Below are 27194 nucleotides of genomic sequence, written 5' to 3'. Positions count from 1 at the left end.
CATTTTTTTTTTAAATTAACAATTAAAAAATATTTTTATTATACGTTTATGTTTAAATTATGTAAAAAATGTTTGATTATTTTATAATTACAAAGTTTCATATATTATATATAATTACACATAATTATTTTACTTTTTTTAACATTTTATGTTTATTTACCAATATTTTTATCCCAAATAGTATTAACTATATTTTATTTTACTTGTGCATATGTTTTTATTATTTAACCCCCATTTTATATTTTTTATCACAACAAAAATATATTTTTTATAAATTACTCAGAAATTATTGTAATTTTTAAACATTTCATATTATTTATAAATATTTCGTTATTATTAAATCAATGTTTATGTTTAAATTATGTAAATATTGTTTGATTATTTTATAGTTACAAAGTTTCATATATTATATATAATTACACATAATTATTTTATTATTTTTTTTAAAATTAGTCCAAATATTTATGTATACTTATTCTTATAAATTTTCACTGTACCAATTTAGTAGCAAATGTGACCAACTAATTTATTGTACAAATTTTAAAATAAAGTTATAGGTGTAATTAAAATAAAAATTTAAAAATTCTAGTTTTAATATAAATTTAGAATAAATATCTATAAAATCATATTGATAGTAAAAGTTTTAATCGGAAGTTCAGTTTGTAAATTACCGTTAAATTTACAATTGTTTTAAATATCTTTTTTTATATCATTTAAATATATCTAAAGAAATAATATAAAACCTGTAAATTTAAAATCGTATATTTTTATATTTATTTAAAAAGAGTTTTATAGAACTTATTTTTTTATAATTATAATATATGTTTAATAATATAAGAAGAGAGAATTTTATACATTCTGTCCAAATCAAAATTCGAATTTCGTATTTGTCTCGTAAGAGTGAAGGAGAAAGAAATACATTATCACGTGTGTCCGAGAAGGACGAACATAGCGATTGGCGGATGCGCCGTTTTAGTGAGCTGTGCATATTTGTACAGTCGGTGTACAATTCAATTGTTATTTATTGGAATCGGCGTTTTAGTCTGGAGAAGGGGAAAATTTTTTGAGAAGTGTTTCAATAAGATTTGTAGTGACAATAATAATTTGAACGCAAAATTTTAAAAATAAGTGAAGAAATTTTGAATTTTTCAGTGATTTTTTTTATATTAGTATAAAAATCAAATTCATTTTGGTACACATCGATTTATTGATAATTTAATTTTTCAAAATATTACTCCAATAAATAATATAAAAATTACAAATTTGAAATCATGTTTGTATTTTTATATTTATTTAAAAATTTATTCGTTTATATTATGTTTATTTTTATACCAAATAATATTAATTATATTTTATTTGTACATATGTTTTTATTATTTAACCCTCATTTTATATTTTTTATTGCAACAAAATTGTTTTTACAAAAACAATTAACAATGCAAAAATATATTTTTTTATAAAATATTCAGAAATTATTGTAATTTTTTATAATTATCAACATTTTTATATATTTTTTTTATATTATTTATAAATATTTCGTCATTATTAAATCAATGTTTATGTTTAAATTATGTAAAAATTGTTTGATTATTTTATGGTTACAAAGTTTCATATATTATTATACAATTATTTTATTTTTTTTAACCTTTCATGTCTATTTAACAGTATTTTTATCCTTATTATGATATTATCACAACAAAAATGTTTCTATAAAAAAATTTAACAATACAAATATATATTTTTTTATAAAGTACTCAGAAATTATTGTAATTTATTTTAATTATAAACATTTTTATATATTTTTTATATTATTTATAAATATTTCAATCATTATTAAATCATCAAAATTGTTTTTAATCATTATAATAATCATATTATATTTGTAAATATATTTTTTATTTAACCTTTTATATTTTTTTTCAAAACAAGTTTTTTTTACATTTTTTTCTATTTCTTAAAAATATTCCATTATTATTTAGCAATCCTTTTATTTTTAACAATAATTAAGAATAACAATCTGTTTTGTTTAATTTTTGAAATTATTTACCAAAATTTTTATAACAATATTTTTTCAAATTTTCTCAAAATTTTTTCATATATTTTTATATTGTTATTGTAATATTTCAATCATTATTAAATCAATACTTAATAAAATATATTTTATAAAAATTCCATAATTCACAAAAGCTTTTTTCATAAATTATACAAACATTTTTAATTTTATAATTACTAAGTTTTTATAAATATTTTATTATTATTATTTTAGTATTCATAATTATTTAGCAGGCCCTTTATTCTTAATAATATTAATTATATTTCATTATATTTGTAAATGTGTTTATATTATTTAACCCTCATTTTATATTTTTTATCACAACAAATATATTTTTCTAAAAAATGTACGAATTTAAAAATATTTTATTTTTTTATAAATTACGCACAAATTATCGTAATTATCATCATATATTCTTTTTAATCATATTTAATATATTTCATTATATTTGTAAATATATTTTTTTATTTAATTAAGGGTAGAAAATACCGTTCCACTTATAATTTTCACAGCATTTTTACCAGACTAGAGTGTCATTACCCCACACCCACCTACACCGATTCCTAGATTTGCTTTGTTATCCACAACAAACGAGGAGTTATAAAAAAATAATAGTCAATCCGTGTTCCAACGTCAAAGCAAGAGTGAGCACAAAGTAAAACCATCCCATTTCCATTGATGTAATTCCCTTAACTCGAAAAAATTCAGACGTATTCGCGGTGGTCAGCGTCGACACGGAAAACCAATACCGTCTGAGCGTGTTCTCCGACGAGGCGGTGCCCTTATTCGGGCCGAGCCTACCCTGTCCCCCCGTCTTCAAGGACCCGCATCTGTTCAGGGAATTCCTGCTGGTGAAGCTGATCAACGGCGAGAAGGCGACCTTCGAGACGCCGACGTTCGCCAGGAAAAGGATGCGCACTCTCGACATGCTCATCAAGGACCTGTACTCCGAGTACATGACCGACGCCCGAATGGTAATGATTCCCCAATCTCAGCTTCCGATCGCAATTCGAATATTTTCAGACAATGCTGAACCGACGTGCGTTCTCGGACGTGCTGGCCGAGACGCCGCGGCACTCCAGGCTCAAGGAGGACTCGAGGCAGATCGAATTCGTCCGCATCGGTCAGGCGTTGAAGCTGGAAGCGATCGTGAGGGGCGACGCGCCGACCAGCCTCGCGTCCGCCGGCAACGCGGGCACCGTCTTCAAGAGGTCGCCGTGGGAGGCGAACTGTTTCTACCCCGTGTTCCCCACGCTGGCGATCCTGTGCTCCGATTCGTGGGGCGACAATAAGCTGGTGATCGGCACCGAGGAGGGCATCTACGTTGTCGAAGGTTTGACTTTATTCGGTTATTAACATCATTAATGTTGATTTATTGACGTCGCAGAACAATTTTATGTTCTAGTTTCTCATAATCTCCGGGCATAAACGATTAATGTTATATGCACCCAAGACCAACATTTCTGTAGTTGCGCCATAAAGCGATAAAATCCAATTACAATTCGTTTAATAATCTCAGAAGACCCGGAAATTGTCCGGGCAACATCTTTTGTGTCCCTTGTGGGTTTGAGCCATAATATTCAGTTGTTTTACCATTATAAAATAATTAAAATTCTCGTATTTAAAAGTTTAAAAGTGACATAAAGAAGTTTTAATTAAATTTTTCGTAATGCTAATTTTGTTCGTGTAGACAAAGGTCTGTTTCAATTTAGGTACGTGGTGAAACTCTAATTAATTTACCAAGTTTTTAAAATGTATATTATTTTATGCCTTTCGTATAAAAATTTTAGACATCTTTTGAAATATAATCAGAAAGTTGATATTATTCCCTCATACGAGATACGAGTTATTTCTATACTGGATAATATTGTAATATATATTCCACTTTCCTAATGCACCAGTCGAAACCCCTCAAGGATCCAAATTCATCTTACATACATATCTCATATACTGTAAAATTTATAGTATATTTATTTATAAATAAATAAGAATAACTCGATTTAGTTATGCTAAAACATACATAGTGTTCCACTGTAAATAGTAAAGTTTAAAACAATAGACGTTTTAAGATGCATAAAATTAAATGTAAATAATGAACCCCCTATATAAAATTTGACAGGACTAGTTATGACACTCTATAGAATAGTCCTTAGATAACGTATATGGCAAAAATTAATTTTTCAACTTTAAATTCGTTACGTTTACAGACATTTTTGTTGGACCATATGTCAAAATTTTTGGAAAAAGATATATTACTAAAGAAACAATTGGATTTGAGTATAAAACATGGTACAGTCATTTTATTTTCAATTACATGAAGAATTTAAAAATACGAAAAAATACAGAGTATTCCATTAAAAATAACAAATATGATGTCACTTCCGGAGACACCGTAAATGAAATTTTGTTGAAAATAAATTATAGTTCAATTAGTCCAAAACAAATTATAATGGTTATAATAATTTTAAATCAACACCTTCCTCCATCAGCTTAATGAATAAATTATAAGATCTAATTTAAATCACAGTAATCAAACTGGAACGAATGCCTTACCTAAAATATATCTGAAAATCATACGAAGTAAACAAGTAATAAAACAATTTCAGCAGCAAGCTTTATCAACCATAAAAACGAATTCAGGTAATTGGAATTATTCCACACCCACATAATGAAACAAGACCGTAAAATTTTCAATTTTGATGTGATTAGTAAATTTTCTATGTAGGTCGCGAAAATCAATATTAATATTCCTTTGTGTGCTTTTCACCTTTAATATTAGGTTCGTTTCGAAAGTTTACTTTCTATTTTTCATTTTAACAGGTTTCTAATGGAAGTTGGTTTAAAATTCAAAAAATAACCAAACTTAATGAGAATAATGGTCAGGTCTCAGGGTCGTTATGATAAACACAATTTATCATAATTGTGTCAAATAATTAATGTGTAATAGAAGACCAATCATTTTATACATATTTTCCAATTTCGGTTTTACTAAGATTAAATCAATTTAAAAATTATAAATTTCGATATACTACTAAAAAAATTAAGGGTTAAAAAGGGAAATTCGACAATTTTATATACATTTCTTATTGAAATTTAAAATTTAATTTGTATAATTTTTATAATTTTAGGACAAAATTTCAAAAATTATGGTATAATATTTTTAAATTATATTTTTTATTTACACATATTTTTTGGGTTTCAACTTTTTTGCTTTATTTTTAATGTTGGTATTTTAAATTATCCATATTTATTTTTACGGTTCTGCCAACTTTCAAAATTTGCAATTTTTATTTTATTAAGAATTGTGACCATTAATTTATAGAAAAAGAGTTTAGAAACAAATTTCAAAAATTATGATTTAATATTTTTCTAAAATTATATTTTTTATTTACACATATTTTTTGGGTTTCAACTTTTTTCTCTATTTTAAATGTTGATATTTTAAATTCTTCATATTTATTTTTATGGTTCTGTCAACTTTGAAAATTTGCAATTTAAAGCATAAAAAATTATTTAATTGTACTAATTATTCAAATTAACTTAAAATTCTGATTAAATATTTTAATATTGATTTAAGAAGTACCACTCGGTATATTTTTATGGAAAAATTGAGGAGCCGTCTTCAACACATCAAAATTTCATTCTTGATTGAATTAAATATGAATTTTGCAGTTGTCGCCCTTACAAAGTCACAGCCAACTATAAAAATATTTCTTTTCAAATTTTGCAATATATCTTTGATTTATATGATCACGAACTGTATTTTCAAATATAAAATATCATTTAAATACATCAATTACTTCAAACTAATTTAAATCTCTCGAATAAATATGTTATTAGTAGATTAAATATGAATTTTGGTCTTTTCAGTTATCACCATTACAAAAGTCATAGCCAACTATAGACATCTTCTTTCAAATTTAAAATATTTATTTAATTTATTGGAATTGTGAACACTAATATCAAAATAATAGGCTTAAATAACGAAGAAGTATTTATTGTTGACGTATCACGCAAATAATCAAACAAATATTCCTCATAACAGAATTTTTAACCTAATAAACAATCCTGACAAAACTCACCACAAATTTCTCCAATTTTTCATAAGATCCAGCGTTAAAGTCACACAATTAAATTCGAAAAGAAGTAAAACACCACGCGATAAATTTTTATAACAAACGCAACAGAAAAATCAATTTAAAACGGTGTAAGTTTGCGGACGCGTCTTCGTCTCAACAAAATCTGTTAAAAATGCGTTAATCCGCTTGTTCGCCACCGACCAATAGGAACACAGAATATTTATTGCGGTTCTTGGAAACGATAAACCTTCCTCGTATTTTATTTATTCTAATTTCTTTTTATGTGTACTTACAACAACTGTATATTCAAATATAAAATATCATTTGAATACATTAATTACTTCAAACTAATTTAAGTCTCTTGAATAAATATGTTATTAGTAGATTAAATATGAATTTTGGTCTTTTCAGTTATCGCCATTACAAAAGTCATAGCCAACTATAGACATTTTCTTTCAAATTTACAATATTTATTTGATTTATTGGAATTATGAACACTAATGTCAAGAGAATAGGCTTAAATAACGAAAAAGTATTTATTGTTGACGTATCACGAAAATAATCAAATAAAAATGCCTCATAATAGAATTCTTAACCTAATAAATAAACTTGATAAAACTCACCACAAATTTCTCCAATTTTTCGTAAGATCCAGCGTTAAAGTCACACAAATAAGTCGAATAAAAAGTAAAACACCACACGATATATTTTTATAACAAACGCAACAGAAAAATCAATGTAAAACGGCGTAAATTTGCGGACGCGTCTTCGTATCAACAAAATCTGTTAAAAATGCATTAATTCACATGTTCGCCACCGACCAATAGGGACACAGAATGTTTATTGCGAAACGGCAGACGTTCGTCCAATTTAATTTACTCTAATTTCTTGTTATGTGTACGTACCACAAATATAAAATATCATTTAGTTCAAACTAATTTAAGGTTCTTGCAAAATATGTTTATTTGTAGATTAAATATGAATTTTATACTATAAACATTTTATTTCAAATTTACAATATTTATTTGATATATTGGAATTATGAACACTGGCATCAAGAAAATAGGCTTAAATAAAAACAAAGTATTTCTTGTTGTTGTATCACGAAAAGAATCAAATAAATATACCTCAAAATTGAATTTTTAACCTAATAAATGGTCCTGACAAAGCTTACCACAAATTTCTCCGATTATTCGTATGATCCAGCGTTAAAGTCACAAGCCAGTTAAAGAAAATGTAAATCACAACACGGTATATTATTTATAATAAACGCAACAGAAAAATCTATGAAAACCGGCGAAAAACTGCGGACGCATCTTCGTCTCATCAAAATTCGTTAAAAATGCATTAGTTCACTCGATTGCCACCGACCAATAGAAACGCACAATACTTATTGTGATTCCTAGAAACTTAGATTATTTAACTCAAGTGTTTTTTATCTATACTTTCTATAACTTTATTTTAAGATCATTTATGTAAATTAATTAATTCAATGTACCTGAATAATAATATAATATAATAATTTCTGGTTATATATAAAATGAATAATGATATTTAAAAAATAAACTGAATGAACCAAGGTACAGTAGTTCAAACACACCATATCATATCCTAATGTGTATTGGAATTTTTTTTTAAATTATTTTGTGTGTTTAGACGGAAATTCGCACCGGCTGATATTCGACAAGTCTCTGCAGGCGCGCCAGCTGAACGTGGTGGAGCCGCACGGCATCCTGCTGCTGCGTGGCGGCCACTCAAGCAAGGAGGGCAAGATCTACGTGTTCCGGCTGTCGCAGATCGAGTCCGCGGCCGAGCCGCGTTCTCGTCTCGACGTCAAGGACCACCGTCTGGAGCGGACGCGCGGAACGAACCTCTACGCCATTTCGCGACCCGGTAAGTCTGACGCCCGGAGCGGGGGTTGAACGGCCGCTCCACTCAATTGTTCGCATGCACAGTTCGAGTAAAATGCAGCCCGTGCCTAAACGGATCGCACCCGGAATTCCTAAGTTCCCAATGCGATGATGGGTTTATTACTTTTACATCCGTTTGTCGAAATGAATGGACTGCTACAATAAGACTTCAAAAGGTTTTCCCATGAAAAATTTACAAATCAATTATATTTATTTCCTATGGTGTTGCTATAAATTTTTATTCAATTTATTATTATAATATATATATTATATTTATTGAATCAGTTCATGTGAATGTTACAAAATATATTACCATTTATTAAAAGTAACTGAAGTAAAAAATAAATGAACTGGCTAAAGAAAGATCCCCAACACAGAAACACCAACCTCCTAATAAAGAAATCATTCATGCCATCAGATATTCAAAAACAGTTAGTTAAATCGGAAGTGCTTCCACCTCGCTTATATGATCTGTCCAAAATTCATAAGGATAATGTATCACTCCGACCCATCGTTAGTAATCCTGGGTCACCAACATATAACTTAGCTAAGTATCTTATCAGATTGCTACAACCTCATGTTGGAAACACCCCAACCTTTATCAAGGATTCCACTCATTTTGTTGAGATATTGAAAGAATTACATGTAGAAGAGAGACTGGGCAGTTTCGACGTAGTGTCACTTTCACTAAAGTTCCTGTCAATGAATCCTTAAACATGATATCAGAAATATTCCCTCCAGATATAGTGGATCTTTTCCGTACGCCTTACTGAAAGCTATTTCATTTGGAACAACAAATTCTACGAACAGAGTGAAGGATTAGCAATGGGCAGTCCTCTTAGTCCAGTGATTTCTTTATGGAAAAGTTTGAACAAACAACGATTGAGACTTCCAACCACAAACCTTCGGTTTGGTATCGTTACGTGGGTGATACTTTCGTGATATGGAAACATGGACAAGAAAAACTAGATCAGTTTCTAAAACACCTAAACTCTCAACATAACAATATCAAATTCATATTGGAATTGGAGAAGGAGAACTAAATACCTTTTTCTGGATGTCCTAGTAAAAAGAGTGGGTGAACATTTAGACAGTATACCGAAAACCTACAGACACCGATCGATATCTACATAAACTATCTATCGTCCTAGTCAAAAACAAGGGGTCATCAAAACACTAACCGAACGAGCCAAAAGGATATGTGCCACAAATCAGCTCGCTGAAGAACAAGAACAGTTGGAAAAAACACTACATGCCAACGAATACAAACGCTCTGACATACAATGAGACCTTATACTAATAATAAAGATCCTCCTAGTGAGCCCACGATTGGTAAAACTTTTCTCCCATATATATATATATATATATGAAGTTACTGATAGAATTGGAAAAATTTTATTAAAACATAACATCCATAGTGTTTTTATACCAACAAGGATGATTCAACACAGTCTCAGATCTGCCAAAGGTAGGAGAGACCATCAAACTGCTTCTAAGTCTGTCTAAGTGACACGAACCAAATCGGACCTCTGAAGATGCTAGCCACTCCTCCTAGCGAAACGTCAGGAAATAATTCCAACAGACATCGACCAATAAACCTGAACAACAATAGATATGAAAAATATTTTATTTGGAAATCCTATTGAAAATATAATATAAAAATCAATATACTTTTACGTGGATTTAATTTAATAAAAAGTTAATAGAAGCGTTACTTAATCTGGTTTTCTTTATGCTCTAATAAAATTCTTTAATAACAGTTTTATATAACGTCACTCTAGGGTAATTTAAGCTTAAACTTCTTTATATTGTCACCAACTTTACTTAGACATTTTTCAACCGAGAATTAATGAGTTTTTGTTCTTAAAAACTACCATGTTACCTTTCAGTCCGTTAATTTATATAAAAATAAAGAAAATATTACAGCCATAATTTTTTTTTCAGATGTAAAGCATGTAACATCTAACATCTAATAACATCTAACGTTTTTTTGGCGCAAAATCAAAGTCAACTGAGAGATTTTATAGGCATAAACATTAAAGGCTTATACCAAATTTCATAAAAAATTACAGAAATTTTATGCTTTGTAATTGAAAAAAAATTCGTTAAAATCAGAAAAAATGCAAAATTTATGAGGGTGTCCCGCTTCCAAATGGGGTACATTATATATTATAATTATGTATAAAGATAGGAGTACTAACTACTTTTTCTGGTTCTTTGGATCTTCTATGATCCCAAAAGTAGAAGCTTCTGCAATAGGAGAGACTTCCGCAACAAACGAAATTTGAAAACTTGACACCCTTCATCCGTTCTTTTTCGTTTAGAGGGGAGACATGACTCCTCGATAGATGCGTAATTTGGAGTACTGCCTTTGTCGCCTATTTTTTTGTTGTCTTTTTCTTTTGCTCATCGTTTTCATTAATTTACAAAATCATTATGCCTCACTATCTAAATATGCTGCTAAATCAATATCTGCAACCATCGAGTTACCTAACAATACTGGCACGAATTACAGAAATTCGACTCTATATACGAAAACATATACAAAATTAGAAGTAATAAAATCAACACAGATAATAATTCTAATTACAGAAATATGTAATTTCAATAAAAGCAATTATTAGAATCGTTGGAAAGTATGGATGCCACATAATAAAAGTGGTATTGCACTCTGCTAAAAAACGCATAGATTTTATGCTGATTAAATGGGTATTTTATGGTTAATTATACAATAAACTCAAATGCAACTACATGAACCTTAAATAACGCCTAATATTTCTGTCACAATAATAATATTCATTTGTTTAAATGCATTCGTAGCGTAGCGAAATTAAATTTGGACTAACAGAACTAATTTATGTTATGTGGTTGTTAATTTTCTTTATTAAATTAGTGAATACGTAGTACTTATAAAAGAAAGTTAATTTTCAATATACATTTTTTTTAACATAATAACCAGGGCAAAGTTGCTCTACTTTCTGCCAATACTGTATGAGTTAAGTACACCTGTATACAATACCAACGCATAAATTATGGTTATGGCTTAAAATTAAATAAATAATAATACAATAAAATTGTATAAATTCCAAAATTCAATTCAATTGCATCGTGTGGAAAACCAATTTTATAGATTTTATGCAAATTAAATGGATATTTTATGGTTAATTAACTATACAATAAACTCAAATGAAGCTACATGAATTCTAAATAATGTCTGTTATTTATGTCACTCTATTGATTTACTTAAATGCATTGGTAACGAAATTAAATTAGTCTAACTAGTCAAATTTATGTTATTCATTTTCTTTTAAAAATGGCGAATGCGCCGGGGTACAGGCACACGTAAAATCCATTAACTGATTAATTTAAACAAAAAAATTAATCCTGTTAACAACCGAAGAAACACACAACGAGGAATAGAAAGCAATTGTAGTTGCCGGTCGATTTCGGAATAAAATTAAAATAAAAATAGACCGACGTATCTGATTTCGTGCACAAAGCGCCGCATAACAAGTAGTTTACATAAAAAATCGCAATGCTCCACAACCTACGCAAACATCCCGTAAAACATAATTGCAGCATTGGAACGTTCGTAACGTCGAACCTTGATCGTTTTTAATTTCACTTTTAACGACGGCAACCGTCGAATTAGATTATTAATAATATGACACGGCCAATACGTAATTCCGATAACGGATCCGGATGTAAAATCGATTCGGATCGCGGGCAAATTTCGACGGGCGCATCCCGGAATGTACAACAATGAGTGGGAAGTTCGTAAACTGGATCATGTCTGAATTGCAAAAAGCCGACGAGCGAGGGAGGGTGGCGAAATTGCGCTTGACGTTATTGCCGCGACGGAACGGATCCCATTCGAGTAATTGCGATAATTTCGGTCCATTAATGAGTCACACGTTTCCCGATTGATTTGAGGAGAATCGATTAATTTATTTAGTTCGCATGCAAAAATGGACAGCGCGAGGATAAATGGATGTTTTAAAGGCAAACGTTGACGCAAGCCATTGATCAACGATGGACGGACGGGGTGCATTTGTTGAAATCCATTTTTCATGGAGTTGAATGACTCGAATTTATTTCCGATGTGGGAAAATCGGAAAGTTTTTGCCGCATTGCATTTCCATTCGTAACTTTTACAGTCGGATATTTCCATGCGAATTATCGGGGGAAAATGCCCAAATGTAACTCAATTTTAAAGAAACATGTATTTATAAATATAGTTGATGTATAATTTAAAAGATGGAAATCTTACACAAAAAATTTTAACAAAAAAAAACTGAAAATCATAGGTAAAATATTTTTTTTGTTTTTTTTTTCAATTTTGCAAATTTCTTCAAAATTTTTAAGTATAAGTCAAGATTTAATTATCCGATTTGGCTAAGCAAGTATTCAAATGGATATTCTCATTCAATGAGATAATTCATTATCCATTAAATATTCCATATATTTTTCCACGACTGTATGTATGCAATATAGAAATATAAGAGGAGACATATAAATGAAAAAAAAAATGTAGATGGTGCTAGTATGACATGTTCTGAACAACAAAACTACCAACATTTGAAATTAAATTCCCAGACAAAAAAAAAACAATTAAAAATTTTGTTTTTTTTTTTAATTTTGCAAGTTGCTCCAAAATTTTTAAGTATAAGTAAAGATTTAATCATCCAATTTTCCTAAGCAGGCATATATTTTTCCACCACCGTATGAATGCAATATAGAAATATATAAGAGGAGACATATAAATGAAAAAAAAATGCAGATGGCGCTAGTAGGACAAGTTATGAACAACAACACTACCAACATTTGAAATAAAATTCTCAAATTCCCCAGCTAAAAATATTCAATTTTGTGGAAAAAAATTTCAGTAAAATTTTAAATAAACCGATTGAAAAATAATAATTTACCATACTAAATTATGAGAGACCAAAATTTTGAAAAAGGACATATTGTTAAAAAATTTAATCAATAAAAAGAAATATATTCCGAAACAAATAAGACATTACTTAGAAATTGTTATTTTATCAAACTAAACTCAAATTTTTATAAATATTTTCGAAATTCATGATTTAAATGAAAAAATTTAAAATATTAAATAACTATTAAACTCAGTAGGTTGAGATTTTATAATATATAATATTATGTATTATGTAAAAACAATTGTTAAATTCTACCTTTTTGTAGAGCGTCCAATTTACTACAAAAAATGTAAATAGATATTTTGTGTACGGTCAAATAATAACGGAATGGCGATATAAGCCCCAAGATCTCAAATATTTACTCAAAAATACTAGAGCAACTTCAAAAATTGTAAATAAATGTTTAAAAATTAATTTTTCATATGAGATTTAGTATTGCAAAATTAATAGAAAAATCATTACGACATATAAAAGGTATAATTTTTTCAATATTTAAACTAGTCTAATTTAATCGATATACTCAACATTTTGTTTTAATTAAATTATTTTTTACATATTAAATGAAGAATACAATTAAGAAAAAATTTTATAAAAAAATTGTGTTTTGAATGATGATTATAATTATGAGCAATTTTTTTTCCAAATTATTATATTGTTCAATTAAGAATTAATTAAAGCTTTTATTGAATAACTTTTATAATTTTAACCTGAATATTTTAAATCATTTTCACACATTATAAATTTATAGTCTTCCTATTCTATCTATTTAAATTTTATGATTAATTTTAATTTAAAAAAATATGTATGTAAATAAAATGTTATTTAACTGGTTAAATACAAGATTAATCTGCACTACCTATACACACGTTGATGTCTCCAGGTATATTTAACACATATATTAACAACGAATTTAAGTTGTATCATTAATCACTTTGATTACGAAAACAAAATGTCTCCCATCAAAGGTTTTGTTAATGATGAAACCATCTCTGCAAAAGATGCAATGAACTCTTTGTACTCTTTTATGAATCATCAGATAGTGACCACAAATACTGATGTAACCAGCACAAGGAAAAGGAAGAGGTCGAAAAATAGGGAGTCGAAAAATAAGGAGCCGAAGCAGAAGGAGTCTAAAGATAAGTGGTACGTCAAATCCATCTCAGCAGATGGAATACCGAAAATAACATTAACTAAAGTCAAGGAACAACGAATGGAGTATAAAGTAGAAACAATAGGCAACCATGACGGTATTCCAAAATTAAGAATAAAGCGTGTCCGTATTGATGATAATGAATGCGTTCCTTCAAAACGAAGCAGAATGGATGAAGAGTGCAAGAAGGTTCCCAAACTTCGTTTCTCCCGAAAACCAGGCCAGAATTATACTGTCACCGTCGTTGAAGATGAGGAAACGAAATCACTCTTTAACGATAAAAAACAGCTAGAAACTGTAAATGTACCAGAGCGACTCACTAGTATCTTCCCACTCGAAAAGATCGTAGAAGAGAGCATCGAAGAGCTCAAGAATTTGGAAGAAATGACTGGTAGTGTGAACATACCAATGGCCGAAAAGCCTCCCACTAGTATATCCCCCGTCCAGAATACGCCTACTTCTGGAATCGTAGAAAAACCCACGAAATCCATTGAAGAGTGTTTGGAAGAAATGCTTGGTACTGAAGACGTGCTAGTGGCCGAGAAACCTCCCACTAGTATATCCCCCGTCCAGAATACGCCCACTTCTGGAGTCGTAGAAAAACCCACGGAATCCACTGAAGAGTGTTTGGAAGAAATGCTTGGTAGTGAAGACGTGCCAGTGGTCGATAAGCCTTTGACCAGTATATCCCCCATTCAAAATACTGCTGCTTCTGCAATCGTAGAAGATTCCACTAAATCCTTTGAAGAGTTCAAGAATTTGGAAGAAATAATTGGTAATGTAAGCGTACCAGTGGTCGAAAACCCCACGAAATCCGTTGAAGAGTGTTTGGAAGAAATACTTGGTACTGAAGACGTGTCAGTGGTCGAAAAACCTCTCACTAATGTCTCCCCCGATCAGAATACTTCTGGAGTCGTAGAGTACCCCACGAAAGCCATTGACGAGCTCAAGAGTTTGGAAGAAGTGTGTGCTGAGAGCGCACCAGTGCCAGAATCTACTTCTGGAATCGTAGAAAGCCCTGCGAATTCCATTAAAGAGCATAAAAATGAAGCGTTTAGCGTACCAGTTGTCAAGGAGTCGTTTTCTTCTACGTCCCCAGTCGACGCTTGTGGGGACGTAGAAGACCCTACGAAAGCCGTTCAAGAACCTAAGAACCAGAAGGATTTAGAAGTAACTGGTCCTCCTGTCGATCCTGTAATGGTGGCTGTAAAATACGTCCCAGAACCAGAAGATGGATTCGATTTTTTATCTTTCATGAACCAAAGCAATGGAGGAGCGGCAGACATTAATATCACTCAGTGCATTTAATTGTGTGTAAAAATGTATTATTATAAACAATAATATCTAAATGAAAACTTGATGAAAAATCCTATAGAAATCAGTGTAATAAATGAAATACAAAAGTAATAATAAAAAATATATTAATTGCAGTAAAAATCTATAAAATTTAGTAATTTATTTAAAACTCTTTTTCTCTCTATAAACTAGTGTAAATAATTATATTAATATTATTGAAAACCAAATTATGAATTATTTAAATTATAAATAAAAACAATATTATTTAATATACTAAATGGATAAATTTTGAATATTTTATATATAACAAATATCAAATACTTGTAGAAGTAGTAGTAAGTAATAGTAAGGATAAAGACATTATTTGATATAATTAATTAATGGATACGTGATTAAATCTAAATATGAATATTTTTCATGTTAATTAAACCTATAATTTATATTCTATTAAATTATTTGCAACATTGAATACAAATATCAAATTATTATTTGTATTACTTTAAATAAAATATATTTATCCGTCGTTAATAAAAAAATAATTTAAGCATTAATTAACTTAATGGATACATGATTAAATATAAATTTGAAAATTTTTCGTGTTGATTAAATATGGAATTTATATCCTGTTACTTTATTTATAAAATTGAATGCTACTATAACTAATATCAATTTATTTGTCGTTTTCAATATCACCATCATTATAATATAAAAATTGATGTAATGATGCCTTTTTGCGTTGTAGAAATATTTTAGTAAGGAAAAAGATTAAGTGTATATTATATTAAACTAGAATCAAATCTATAGAAACTTTAAATAATGAAATACTTTTATTTACTTTTATTTCAAGACAAAATAATAATAACATCGTATAACATGTACTTACCCTGCAACACAATGAATGAAACTGATTTAAACCATTAAAATCAATAAAATAATTTGGTTGAAAATCAAATTTAAATTTAAATTATAAATAAAAACATTTAATTTAAACAATATTATTTAATATAATTAATTGATACGTGATTAAATATAAATTTGAATATTTTTCATGTTGATTAAACCTAGAATTATCATAAACCAGTTGGTGAACAATAATTTGCATAAAATCTATACGTATGACTTTTTAACACGATGTATTTTTGAGGTAATTTTAATCAGTGCTTTTCATTGTGAATGTTTGTTAAAAATACATTTATTAGTATTTTTATGTGAGTACTAATACAAAATTGTGTCCAAATATTATTATGTCTAATTTACATCTCCTCTACAAAATTAAAATTTATTTATTATTATAATTTAGAAAAATTAAATCATCTATTTAAACTTTGTAATTAATTTTAATTCAAAAAATTGGTATTGTTATTGTTAACTTGTTATATAAAAGATTAATCTGCCCTACCTAGACACACATCGATGTCTCCAGGTATATTTAACACCTATATTAACAAGAAATTTGAATTGAATCATTAATCACTTTGATTACCAAAACAACATGTCTCCCATCGAAAGTTTCGTTAATGATGAAACCGTCCCTGCAATAGAAGCAGTGAACTCTTCGTGTCTTTTTATGAATCATCAGACAGTGACCACAAATACTGATGTAACCAGCGCAAGGAAAAGGAAGAGGTCGAAAAATAAGGAGTCGAAGCAGAAGGAGTCTAAAGATAAGTGGTACGTCAAGTTCATCTCAGCAGACGGAATACCAAAAATAACATTAACTAAAGTCAAGGAACAACGAATGGAGTATAAAGTAGAAACAATAGGCAACCATGACGGAATTCCAAAATTAAGAATAAAGCGTGTCAGAATTGATGGTAGCGAATGCATTCCTTCAAAACGAAGCAGAATGGATGAAGAGCGTAAGAAGCTTCCAAAACTTCGTTTCTCGCGAAAACCAGGCCAGAATTATACTGTCACCATCGTTGAGGATGACGAAACAAAACCACTCTTTAACGATAAATTACAGCTTGAAACTGTAAATGTACCAGAGCGGCTCACTAGTATCTTCCCACTCGAAAAGATTGTAGAAGAGAGCATTGAAGAGCTCAAGAATTTGGAAGAAATGGCTGGTAGTGAAAGCGTAGCAATGACCGAAAAGCCTCTTACTAGTATTTCCCCTGTCCAGAATACGCTTACTTCTGGAGTCGTAGAAAAACCTACGAAGTCCATTGAAGAGTGTTTGGAAGAAATACTTGGTACTGAAGGCGAGCCAGTGGTCAATAAGCCTCTTACTAGTGTCTCCCCTGCCCAAACTACTCCTACTTCTGGAATTGAAGAAGACCCCACGAAATCTATTGAAGCGCTCAAGAGTTTGGAAGAAATGCTTGGCGAGGTAAGCGCACCAGTGGTCGAATCTACTTCTGAAATATTAGAAAACCCTAGGAAATCCATTCAAGAGCAGAAGAATTTAGAAACTGTCGGCGTAAAACTGGCTGAAAAGCCTCTCACTAACATCTCACCAGTCGACAATACTGCTTGTGGGATCTTAGAAGACCCTACAAAATACACAGAATCTAATTCTGGAATCTTAGAAAGTTCTACGAAATCCATTCAAGAGCAGAAGAATTTAGAAACTGTTACGCTGGCCGGAGAACCTCTCACTCCAATCGACAATACTTCTACTTGTGGGATCGTAGAAGACCATACGAAATCCATTGAAGATTCTAAAAATCAGAAGGATTTAGAAGGAGCTAGTCCTCCTGTTAAAGCTGAGCCAGTAGTAGTGGAGATGGCCATAAAATACGTCCCAGAGCCGGAAGATGGATTTGACTTTTTATCTTTCATGAACCAAAGTAATGGTGGAGTGGCAGACATTAATACCAGCCAGTGCATTTGAAAAAAATAAATTATATATATATATAAATGTATAAAAATGTAATGTGTACAAAATGTGTAAATAAAGACTACATACAATATGAATTATTTTAATGTAAATTGGAGTTTGCAAGATGTGTCATAATCTTCATCATCATTCATCTTCATTTAAGTAAGAAAGAAGGTATACGTTGTGATATATATTATTATTTATATATAAATTTCAATGTACTTTTGTTTGTATCATTATAGTACTGAGTTTTCCATCATATTTAAATAATTTTTTCACTAAATCCATTCAATTTCAGTGGAGACCTTTAACGAAACCACTGATTTAAAAATGCTCTCAAATGAATTTATTAACAAAAGAAGGACAAGCATGTCGGTGACGCGAACCCATAAGATTTTCCCCTACCAAAAAGTGCCCAACGCGACTAAAGAAGTTTTCACTTCAAGAATATCCATAATCCCATAAAAATCAGTGTAATGAATAAAATCAGTAAATCAAAAATTTAGTAGTTTATCTCTCTTCAGGTGGTGCCCGTCTGCGTATGTGCGTCGCCATAGGAAAAAAACTGCTGATGTTCCAGTGGAAACATTCGGCCGCCTGGACGGCCTGGTGTCCTTCCAGCGACACGGACACAGTCGAAGGATTCACTTTTCTTTGGGTAAACGTGACGCGAATCAATTTTCCACAAGCAGGTCCGAGCGAATTTGTTGTTGTTCCGCAGGAACTGACGCTGAACGAAACCCCAACGATGATGACAATACTGGAGAGCGGCTGGAGCCCGAATTCCCCCTCGCATAGCGATATTCTGGTGTGCGTCGGCTACAAAAATCACTGGGACGTGGTCAACGGTCGGACCGGATACGCACAGCATTTGCACACGGTCGAGGGGACCAAGGCCCATTTGGTCACAGCCCTCGATCTCTACGAGGATCAGGAAATACAGCTGCTGCTCTGTTACAATCGTAAGCCTACCATGAAACGTTAAAATATTTTATTAAATGTATTTTTTACTGTGAATTTGAACCTAATTTATTTTATTCCAAACGAAATGAATTTTTGATTACTTTCAATAATTCGTATTATTTCTGCTAGTCCATTCGTTTATTATTTAAGTCGCAATTAAACTGGAAATATTTTATTTTGTAATTTAAATGCAATATGGATTTTAACCTGCATTGTTAATGGTGTTCATTCATGTTCAAAATTGTATGTAATGGCGAATGCGCCGGGACATCTTCAATAAATTATAATTCAATTAATTATAAATTTTAAGTAGGTAGTTGAATCAATATTTTTACAATAATTTTCTAAGAAAAAGGTTTATTTAGTTCCTTTTAATTACCTTTTTTTCGTTAAGTCAATTGTTTCCTTTCGAGTGGATAATGGTTTAGAAATTTAATTTTTATAATTATAATTCAGGTCTCGTCCAAAGTTTTAAAAAAAATATCAATCTATACTTCAAGACTTTAAAGCTCTCGTAAAAGCTTAAAAACAATTAACTTAACCTTGTTACTTCAAAGCCTAAGTTCAAAGGTTTCAAACTTTTAGAGGCAGTTTACTCAATAAAAGGTCGTTTTTAATTAATGAAATAAAATAATAATTTATTCAATAATGAATTTAAGATTTTCTTAAATTGTTTATTATAAAATAAATGTCTTGTTCATTCTAAATCATACATTAGAAAAATTAATCAAATCTCTTTTATATTGATAAACAAACGAATATATTTTTTTTAGAACGGAAATAAATGAAATTTATTTTTAGAACAACACACAAATTTTCCTCTAGATAGTAACCTAATTAATTTTTAAATTAGAAAATAAAATAAAAATTAAAACTGTAGTGCAAACATTTGTAAATATTATTCAGTTAATTAATAAATAAAGTTTTAAAATTAAATTAATAAAAAATATAGAATTAGAATAGATAAAAAAAATATAAAATAGAAAAAGAAAATTCAAATAGTCAAGAATTAAATAAATCTGAATATAATTAAAAGCATATTTAAATTAATATTACTGAAAATCTCAAACAAAATTGTTTAAATTTTAAATATAAGTAAAAAAATGTCTTTATTTAAATGAATTTGAAAGGTGATTAAAATTAAAAAGTTTTCATTCAAAATATTCAATAATTAAATAAACTTGAATATAACTATAAAATTATTAAGTATTAAATCAAATGAAATTATTTAAATTTTAAATTTAAATTAAAAAAATAATAATTTGTTTAAACGACTTAAAATATGGTTAAAAAAAGCTATTAAAAATGCTCCTAAATTGTTCATCAAAAATCTTCAAGAATTTAATAATCCTGAATGTATTATAATATAAAACAGAAATAAATTGAAATTATTGAACATTTAAATAACCAAATCATCAAATAAAATTATTTAAATTTTAAATTTGAATTAAAAAAAATAATTTATTTAAATAAACTTAAAATATGGTTAAAAAAATACTAAAATTGAAAAGCTCCTAATTTATTCGTCAAAAATATTCAAGAATTTAATAATCCTGAATATATTATAATAAAAAGCAGAATCAAATTGAAATTATTGAATATTTAATATATTAAATTAATCATCAAATAAAACTGTTTTAATTTTAAATTTAAATTAAAAAATATTTATTTAAATGATCTTAATATATGTTTAAAAAGTGAATAAAATTGAAATTTTACTAAATTATTCTTGAAAAATATTGAAGAATTAAAATATTACTATATCGAAAAGCAGAACAAAATTTAAATTATTGAACATTTAATTATCAAATCAGCAAATGAATTATTTAAATTTTAAATTTGAATTAAAAAAATAATTTATTTAAACTTAAAATATAGTTAAAAAAAGCTACTAAAATTGAAAAACTTCTAAATTATTCATCAAAAATATTCAACAATTTAATAATCCTGAATATATTATAATAAAAATCAGAATTAAATTGAAATTATTGAACATTTAATATATTAAATTAATCATCAGATAAAATTGTTTTAATTTAAAAATTATTTATTTAAATATATATTTAAAAAGTGAATAAAATTGAAATTTTACTAAATTGTTCATGAAAAATATTCAAGAATTAAAATATTACTTAATATATAAATATTAACTATAATTTAAATTTAAAAAAATAATTTATTTAAACGATCTTAAAATATGCTTAAAGAAGCTACTAAAATTGAAAAGTCCGAAATTATTTATCAAGATTATTCAAGAATTTAATAATCCTGAATTTATTATAATAAAAAGCAGAATATATATATAATAAAAAGCAAAATGTTCATTAAAAACATTCAAAAATTTAACCCTAAATATGACTAAAAGCAGAATTAAATTAAAATTATTAAGTTTATCATATTAATTAAATCATCATGTAAAATTTTTAGATTAAAAAAAATATTTATTTAAATGATCTTAAAATGTTTAAAAAAGTGAATAAATTTAACAAGTTCCTAAATTATTGATGAAAAATATTCAAGAATTTAAATATTACTATAACGAAAAGCAGAATAAAACTAATTTTATTGTAAATTTAACATACCAACTTAATTATCGAATAAAATTGTTTAAGTTTTAAATATAATTAATCAAAGTTTCAAACACAAATTATTTAATAAGAAATTTATTAAGATATCAAATATAATTTCTAAAATGAAACACGCGGTTAAAACCCTTTTTAATATAAATTGAGATCAATTTCTAAAATGTTAGACTTATTCTCTAAATAAAAATAAACTAATTAATTTTATAAATTTGTTTAGACACGTGTCATTTCCAAAAAATCAACGAAGACAGCTCTTCCACCAACTTCGACTTTCACTGGAACTCCGTTCCAACCAACATAGGTACGTAGCAATTTCCCGCCAGCCATTTACATAACGATTTTTTTCCGTCGTGCCTATCTAAAATTTTTGTATCGTCGCAGTTTGCGCGTTCCCCTACGTGATTGCCTTCACGTCCAATTCGATGGAGATCAGGCTGATTGTGAATGGAAATTTGATTCACACCATGACGATGCCGAAGCTCCAGCTCATCGCGTCGAAAAACGACATATTCTTCGCGACCACAGCGCCGGAATTCTTCCCCAACAAGACCGACAGACTCTACGTCGATTGCAGGCAGCAGGACATACAAAAACACTCGCCCCCATCCAGCCCCAACGGTGAGTACGCCGTTATTTATTTATGATTTATTCATTGGGGGGAGGACCGTATCGAAATCGAGCCGAAATACTAAAAATGCAATCTAGTTTTTAATCCTGCGTTTTGCGACGAATTGTTGCATAGCACACAATTCGGTCGCTTCTCGAATTAAATTCGTCCTAAATATACATTTGAATGTAAGTCGTCGCGGACCGGAATCCAGTTCATATCTCGACGTTATACATTTATGTATGATTTTCTTTACAAATCCACCGATCTACGTAAATTCCACGCATTTCTGTACAAATCAGCAATTCAATTAAGGTTTACAGAAAGCAGATTGCCATCGGCCAAATGGGAAAAGTCAATTTCTCAATCAGTTTTCATGAATATGTTCAAATTTGAATATTCGAACACCAATACGGATTATACGAGCAATTTGCGGGTTGTTTAAGAAGTTAATGGGAATTATATTGGACAGAAACATTACATTGAAATATTTTATGAAATCAAATAAGTTTACACTCTGCTATGGTGATTTTTAAATGAAAAAAAAAGAACAGATGGGAGTGTATTGAAAATGTTACGCCGTTATTTTAACTTTTATAATCTCACTAAACACAAAATTCACACAATTTATTTGTGGAAGCATGTTGAGTTTAAAACAGACCTTCCAGCACGATAACAGTCCGAAACACATGTCTAAGTTAGTTAAAGAATGGTTCGCTTCTCAATGAATACGTGTATTGATTTGGCCAGCATAAAATCCAGACATCAATCCAATTGAAAAACTTTGGAATGAAATTAATGAAAAATGCATGCGAAAAAAACAGGTAAATTTAAATTTATTAAAAATAATACTACATACTAAATAAAGGAAAGTTAAATGTACGTAAAGTTGTTTTATTTTATAGTTTTCTCTACTTTTGACCGACCCGATAAAGTCGGTTTTTCAGGTGAAAATCGATGTTGAAAATTGACGTGTTGTGTTGGGAGTAATAGACATCACTGTAAAATTCATAAGATCATAATTTGTCGTTCGATTTTCATTTTCAACAGCTCATTCTTGTCGTAAAAGTGGACTTTCCATCTGAAAATTGAAAAAAAAAATTAACAGCTCATTATTTTCATAAAATTGGACTTTCAGCACGACATTGAATATTCAGCATTGATTTTGGCCAAAATATCGACTTTATGCTGCTGAAATTGAAACAATTAACAGCTTATTATTTTCATAGTGAAGTGAAATTTCAGCACGATATGTGAATTTTCAGCATTGATTTTTGTCCTAAAAATCGACTTTATCAAGTTATTAAAATCCGTAGTATCTAAATTACTGAACTTATTTCAAAACTATATAAATAAAAGTTATATAATGTTCTTTTAACTTAATTTGAATACTCATTTAACCAAATCGGTCAATTATATCTGGAGTTATATTCTTTATTTTCGGAGAAACTGCTGAAATTGAAAAAAAAATTTAACAGCTTATTATTTTCATAAAAGTGAACTTTCAGCACGTTATGTGAATTATCAGCATTGATTTTTGTCCTAAAAATCGACATCATCAAGTTATTAAAATGGCTGACATCTAAACTACTGAACTAATTTCAAAACTATATAAATAAAAGTAATATATTGTTCATTTAACTTTAATTTGAATACTCGTTTAGCCAAAAGTAATTATAGTATGATTTTCGACTTTAGTGAGCCAAAATTTATAGAAAAATCGTAGTGGGATATAAAAAGCAGAACTTTTTCCAATTTGTAAACTAGAGTAATTGGACATTTGCTCAAATTATTAAGGTATTCCACCTAATTTATATTAGTAGTATTATGACATATATAATATATGTTTGTAACCTGCTTCCCGTTCTCTTAATTGGGAATTATTAATTTAATTGGGGACAAGTTATGACTGAACTATTCATAGGAAACACTTCGCCAGTTATTTCCGACTAAGGAAATGTGTCATATCAAATTTCCTTCAGCACGAACACGACACGCCGAAATACTAATAAGCGTGTCAGCGCAGAAATTCCGCAACAGTAACCCGTAACTGAAACGAGAACTTTGCAACTTCAATACATCCCCACTAGTTTGCTGCCATCGAATATGATTGTTCCAAAAGTAGGAAATTGAAATGTTAAAAGTCTGGTGAAGTTTCTGGGTCGAATATTTCAGATTTGTACTTTTTTAAAATGCACAACTTGAATGTTGAAGAAACTTATTATTTCACTATTTTTTATCTTTCAAAATTAGTATTATACAAATAATGTCAAACATGTTTTTGTTAATTTTAGTTATTTTTTTAGTTGTTTGGTTTTGGGGCTTTATTACAAATAAAATTTTAAATGATTTGAAGACAAATTATGTATATTATATTATATTAAAAAGATTTCTAGCCGATTTAAAATAATATTTGTATAAAACTATTTCCAGGCATGTTTTCAATTTTATGTTCTATCACAACAAACAAAATAAACCAACCGTAATTCTGTACAGTTTCATCGAAATTTCAATTAATTAAAACCGTTCCGAAACTCCGTAAACCTTAAAAATATCTGCTCCCGACATGAACATGTCATAAATTTCGAAGGGAAAACGACCATTAAAACCATCAGACCCTCATTATCATTCCGTTTCAGCGTCGCCGGAAATGCGCCCGCTCCGGATCTACCGGATCCCGATACACGCGCTGAGCCGCAGCGCCAACTCGAACCACAGCTGCGTGGCGAGCGACAGTCCGCCCGTGTGGAAGTCGGCCGATTCGAAGCTGACGGTGCCGGAGCAGCCGCGCGTCTCCAGGAGCGCCACCAGCTCCCCCATACCGCCCAAGGGCAAGAAGCAGACCCCGATCAAATGATCCGCGATCATGCGGGGACTGCACGAACAGTCGCTTTAGAGGAAATGGTCGTACATGGTTTCAGTTTTTTTTCGTTTATAATTTTGGTCGGCCCACTGGAAAGGCGGCCAGTTTTGTTGCTGGAAATGTTTATGTAGAAAAAAGGCAAAAAAACCAATTATTTGTGTTGTTTTGTTAACTGTAAAATAAGCTTAATTAAACATAAATAAATTATCGAGACTCCGGAAAGTGGCACCAAATATATTTGACATATTAATATTTTTTATAAAGGTCCTTTTTAATATTTAGTAAACAAGGATTGTACAAATTTACTATACATATTTGGATTTTTGCCAGGTTAATAAAAAATTGTAAATAATCAAAAAATAAAATAGAATATTTTTATTTTTGAATCCAGTTTTGCAGTTACCAATAAAAGTATGTACATACACATAATATCACTATGTAATTAGGATAGAAAACTTACATATTACCTTGTAGTGAATTGCAATTATGCACAGAGAGATTTGTAGACACCAATAATGTATATACAAAAAATATTTGTAAAATCTAATGTAAATAAAGTAGGTTTCAATTTATGTAGAATAGTTACTACCACTTGTCACTTGTGTAGGGTTGAAAATATGTAAAAGTTTCGCAATAATTTTTTTATTAATAATGTTTTAAATATATATTTTATTTGATTTGTTATGTTTTTTGGGTTTGTAGGTCGACGTTTATTGGAATTATTTCCCGACGTTAACGTTAATATAAATTTGTTAAAATACTTTTTCCTTGATTGTTTGAATGGACATTACTGTAATTTTAATTAAAATTAACTTGTGTGAAATATAAATAAACTAACTTCTTTTTTCTTTATTATTATCTATTAAAACTAAAGTTTATTTAACTAAAACTTAATTATAAACATAAAACTTTATTATTTTAAGTAATTTTATATTAAAATCTTTGGCTTACTTTCACCTCAACTACTCCAAATAATTACTAAAAATATTTAATCAAAAAAATATTTTTATTTCAAGTATACCAACATAAATAAACTAACTTATTTTTTCTTTAATTATTTAATATTATTATCTATTAAAACTAAAGATTATTTAACTAAAACTTAATTATAAACATAAAACTTGATTATTTTAAGTAATTTTATTTTAATTTCTTTGTCTTACTTTCACCTCAACTTCTCCAAATAATCACTAAAAGTATTTAATCAAAAAAAGTATTTTTATTTCAAGTATACCAATATAAATAAACTAATTTATTTTTTCTTTAATTCTTTAATATTATTGTCTATTAAAACTAAAGTTTATTTAACTAAAACTTAAGTATAAACATAAAACTTTATTATTTTAAGTAATTTTATATTAATTTCTTTGGCTTAATTTCACCTCAACTACCGCAGATAATCACTAAAAGTATTTAATCAAAAACAAAAAGTAGAATAAGTGGAATTTTCATTAGTTACATAGAAAATACTGAACATATGTGTGACCGCAATACAACGATGCTAATACGAACATATATAAAAAAAAATGTGTTATGTCATCTTGAAACATTCGTGGGGTTGAACGTTGTGCAATTTGTGACAACCGTCTTCTTTATAAAAGCAATTTCCCCCTTAACGACCGTTCCACACGACCGCCGTTTTGCGGCGTTTCCACCGTTGCGAAATTTACATCACCACTTATTAATAACCCGATTTAATCGCCTCGTTTTCCTCCTTTCAGCAATAAAACATGTAAATATGGAGTGTGCACTGTTTTCGGTGCGCCAGAAACATACACACATTATCCGGAGGTTATTTAATTGGGTCGTTGTTATTATCAGGTTTTTATTTGATAGTCGACAATAATGTTTAATTTATGGCACAAATGAACTAGAACAATAGGATAATCGTAGGTATGAATAATTAGGTTAACGTAATCTAGATTTA

The 27194-nt window shown here is 29.0% G+C and overlaps 1 protein-coding gene across 5 annotated transcripts in view; it reads left to right on the top strand.

Moving 5' to 3' along the window:
- The window catches only part of LOC109600985 (GTPase-activating Rap/Ran-GAP domain-like protein 3), an 81236-nt gene extending 55125 nt beyond the window's left edge, over window positions 1–26111 (top strand). For all 5 annotated transcript variants that reach the window (XM_020017180.2, XM_049965560.1, XM_049965559.1 and 2 more), the window contains 8 exons: window positions 2762–3027; window positions 3077–3386; window positions 7789–8025; window positions 18774–18907; window positions 18971–19211; window positions 22015–22098; window positions 22179–22415; window positions 25044–26111. In XM_020017180.2, the coding sequence (XP_019872739.2) occupies window positions 2762–3027; window positions 3077–3386; window positions 7789–8025; window positions 18774–18907; window positions 18971–19211; window positions 22015–22098; window positions 22179–22415; window positions 25044–25261 (1727 nt within the window). In that variant the 3' untranslated portion in view covers window positions 25262–26111. The remainder of the gene's footprint in view (window positions 1–2761; window positions 3028–3076; window positions 3387–7788; window positions 8026–18773; window positions 18908–18970; window positions 19212–22014; window positions 22099–22178; window positions 22416–25043) is intronic.
- Window positions 26112–27194: the final 1083 nt, after the last annotated feature.

The sequence above is a fragment of the Aethina tumida genome, chromosome 3, assembly GCF_024364675.1.
Source record: "Aethina tumida isolate Nest 87 chromosome 3, icAetTumi1.1, whole genome shotgun sequence".
NCBI lineage: Eukaryota > Metazoa > Arthropoda > Insecta > Coleoptera > Nitidulidae > Aethina > Aethina tumida.
Note: the sequence above shows the minus strand (reverse complement) of the source record. Positions and strands in the feature narration are given on the sequence as shown.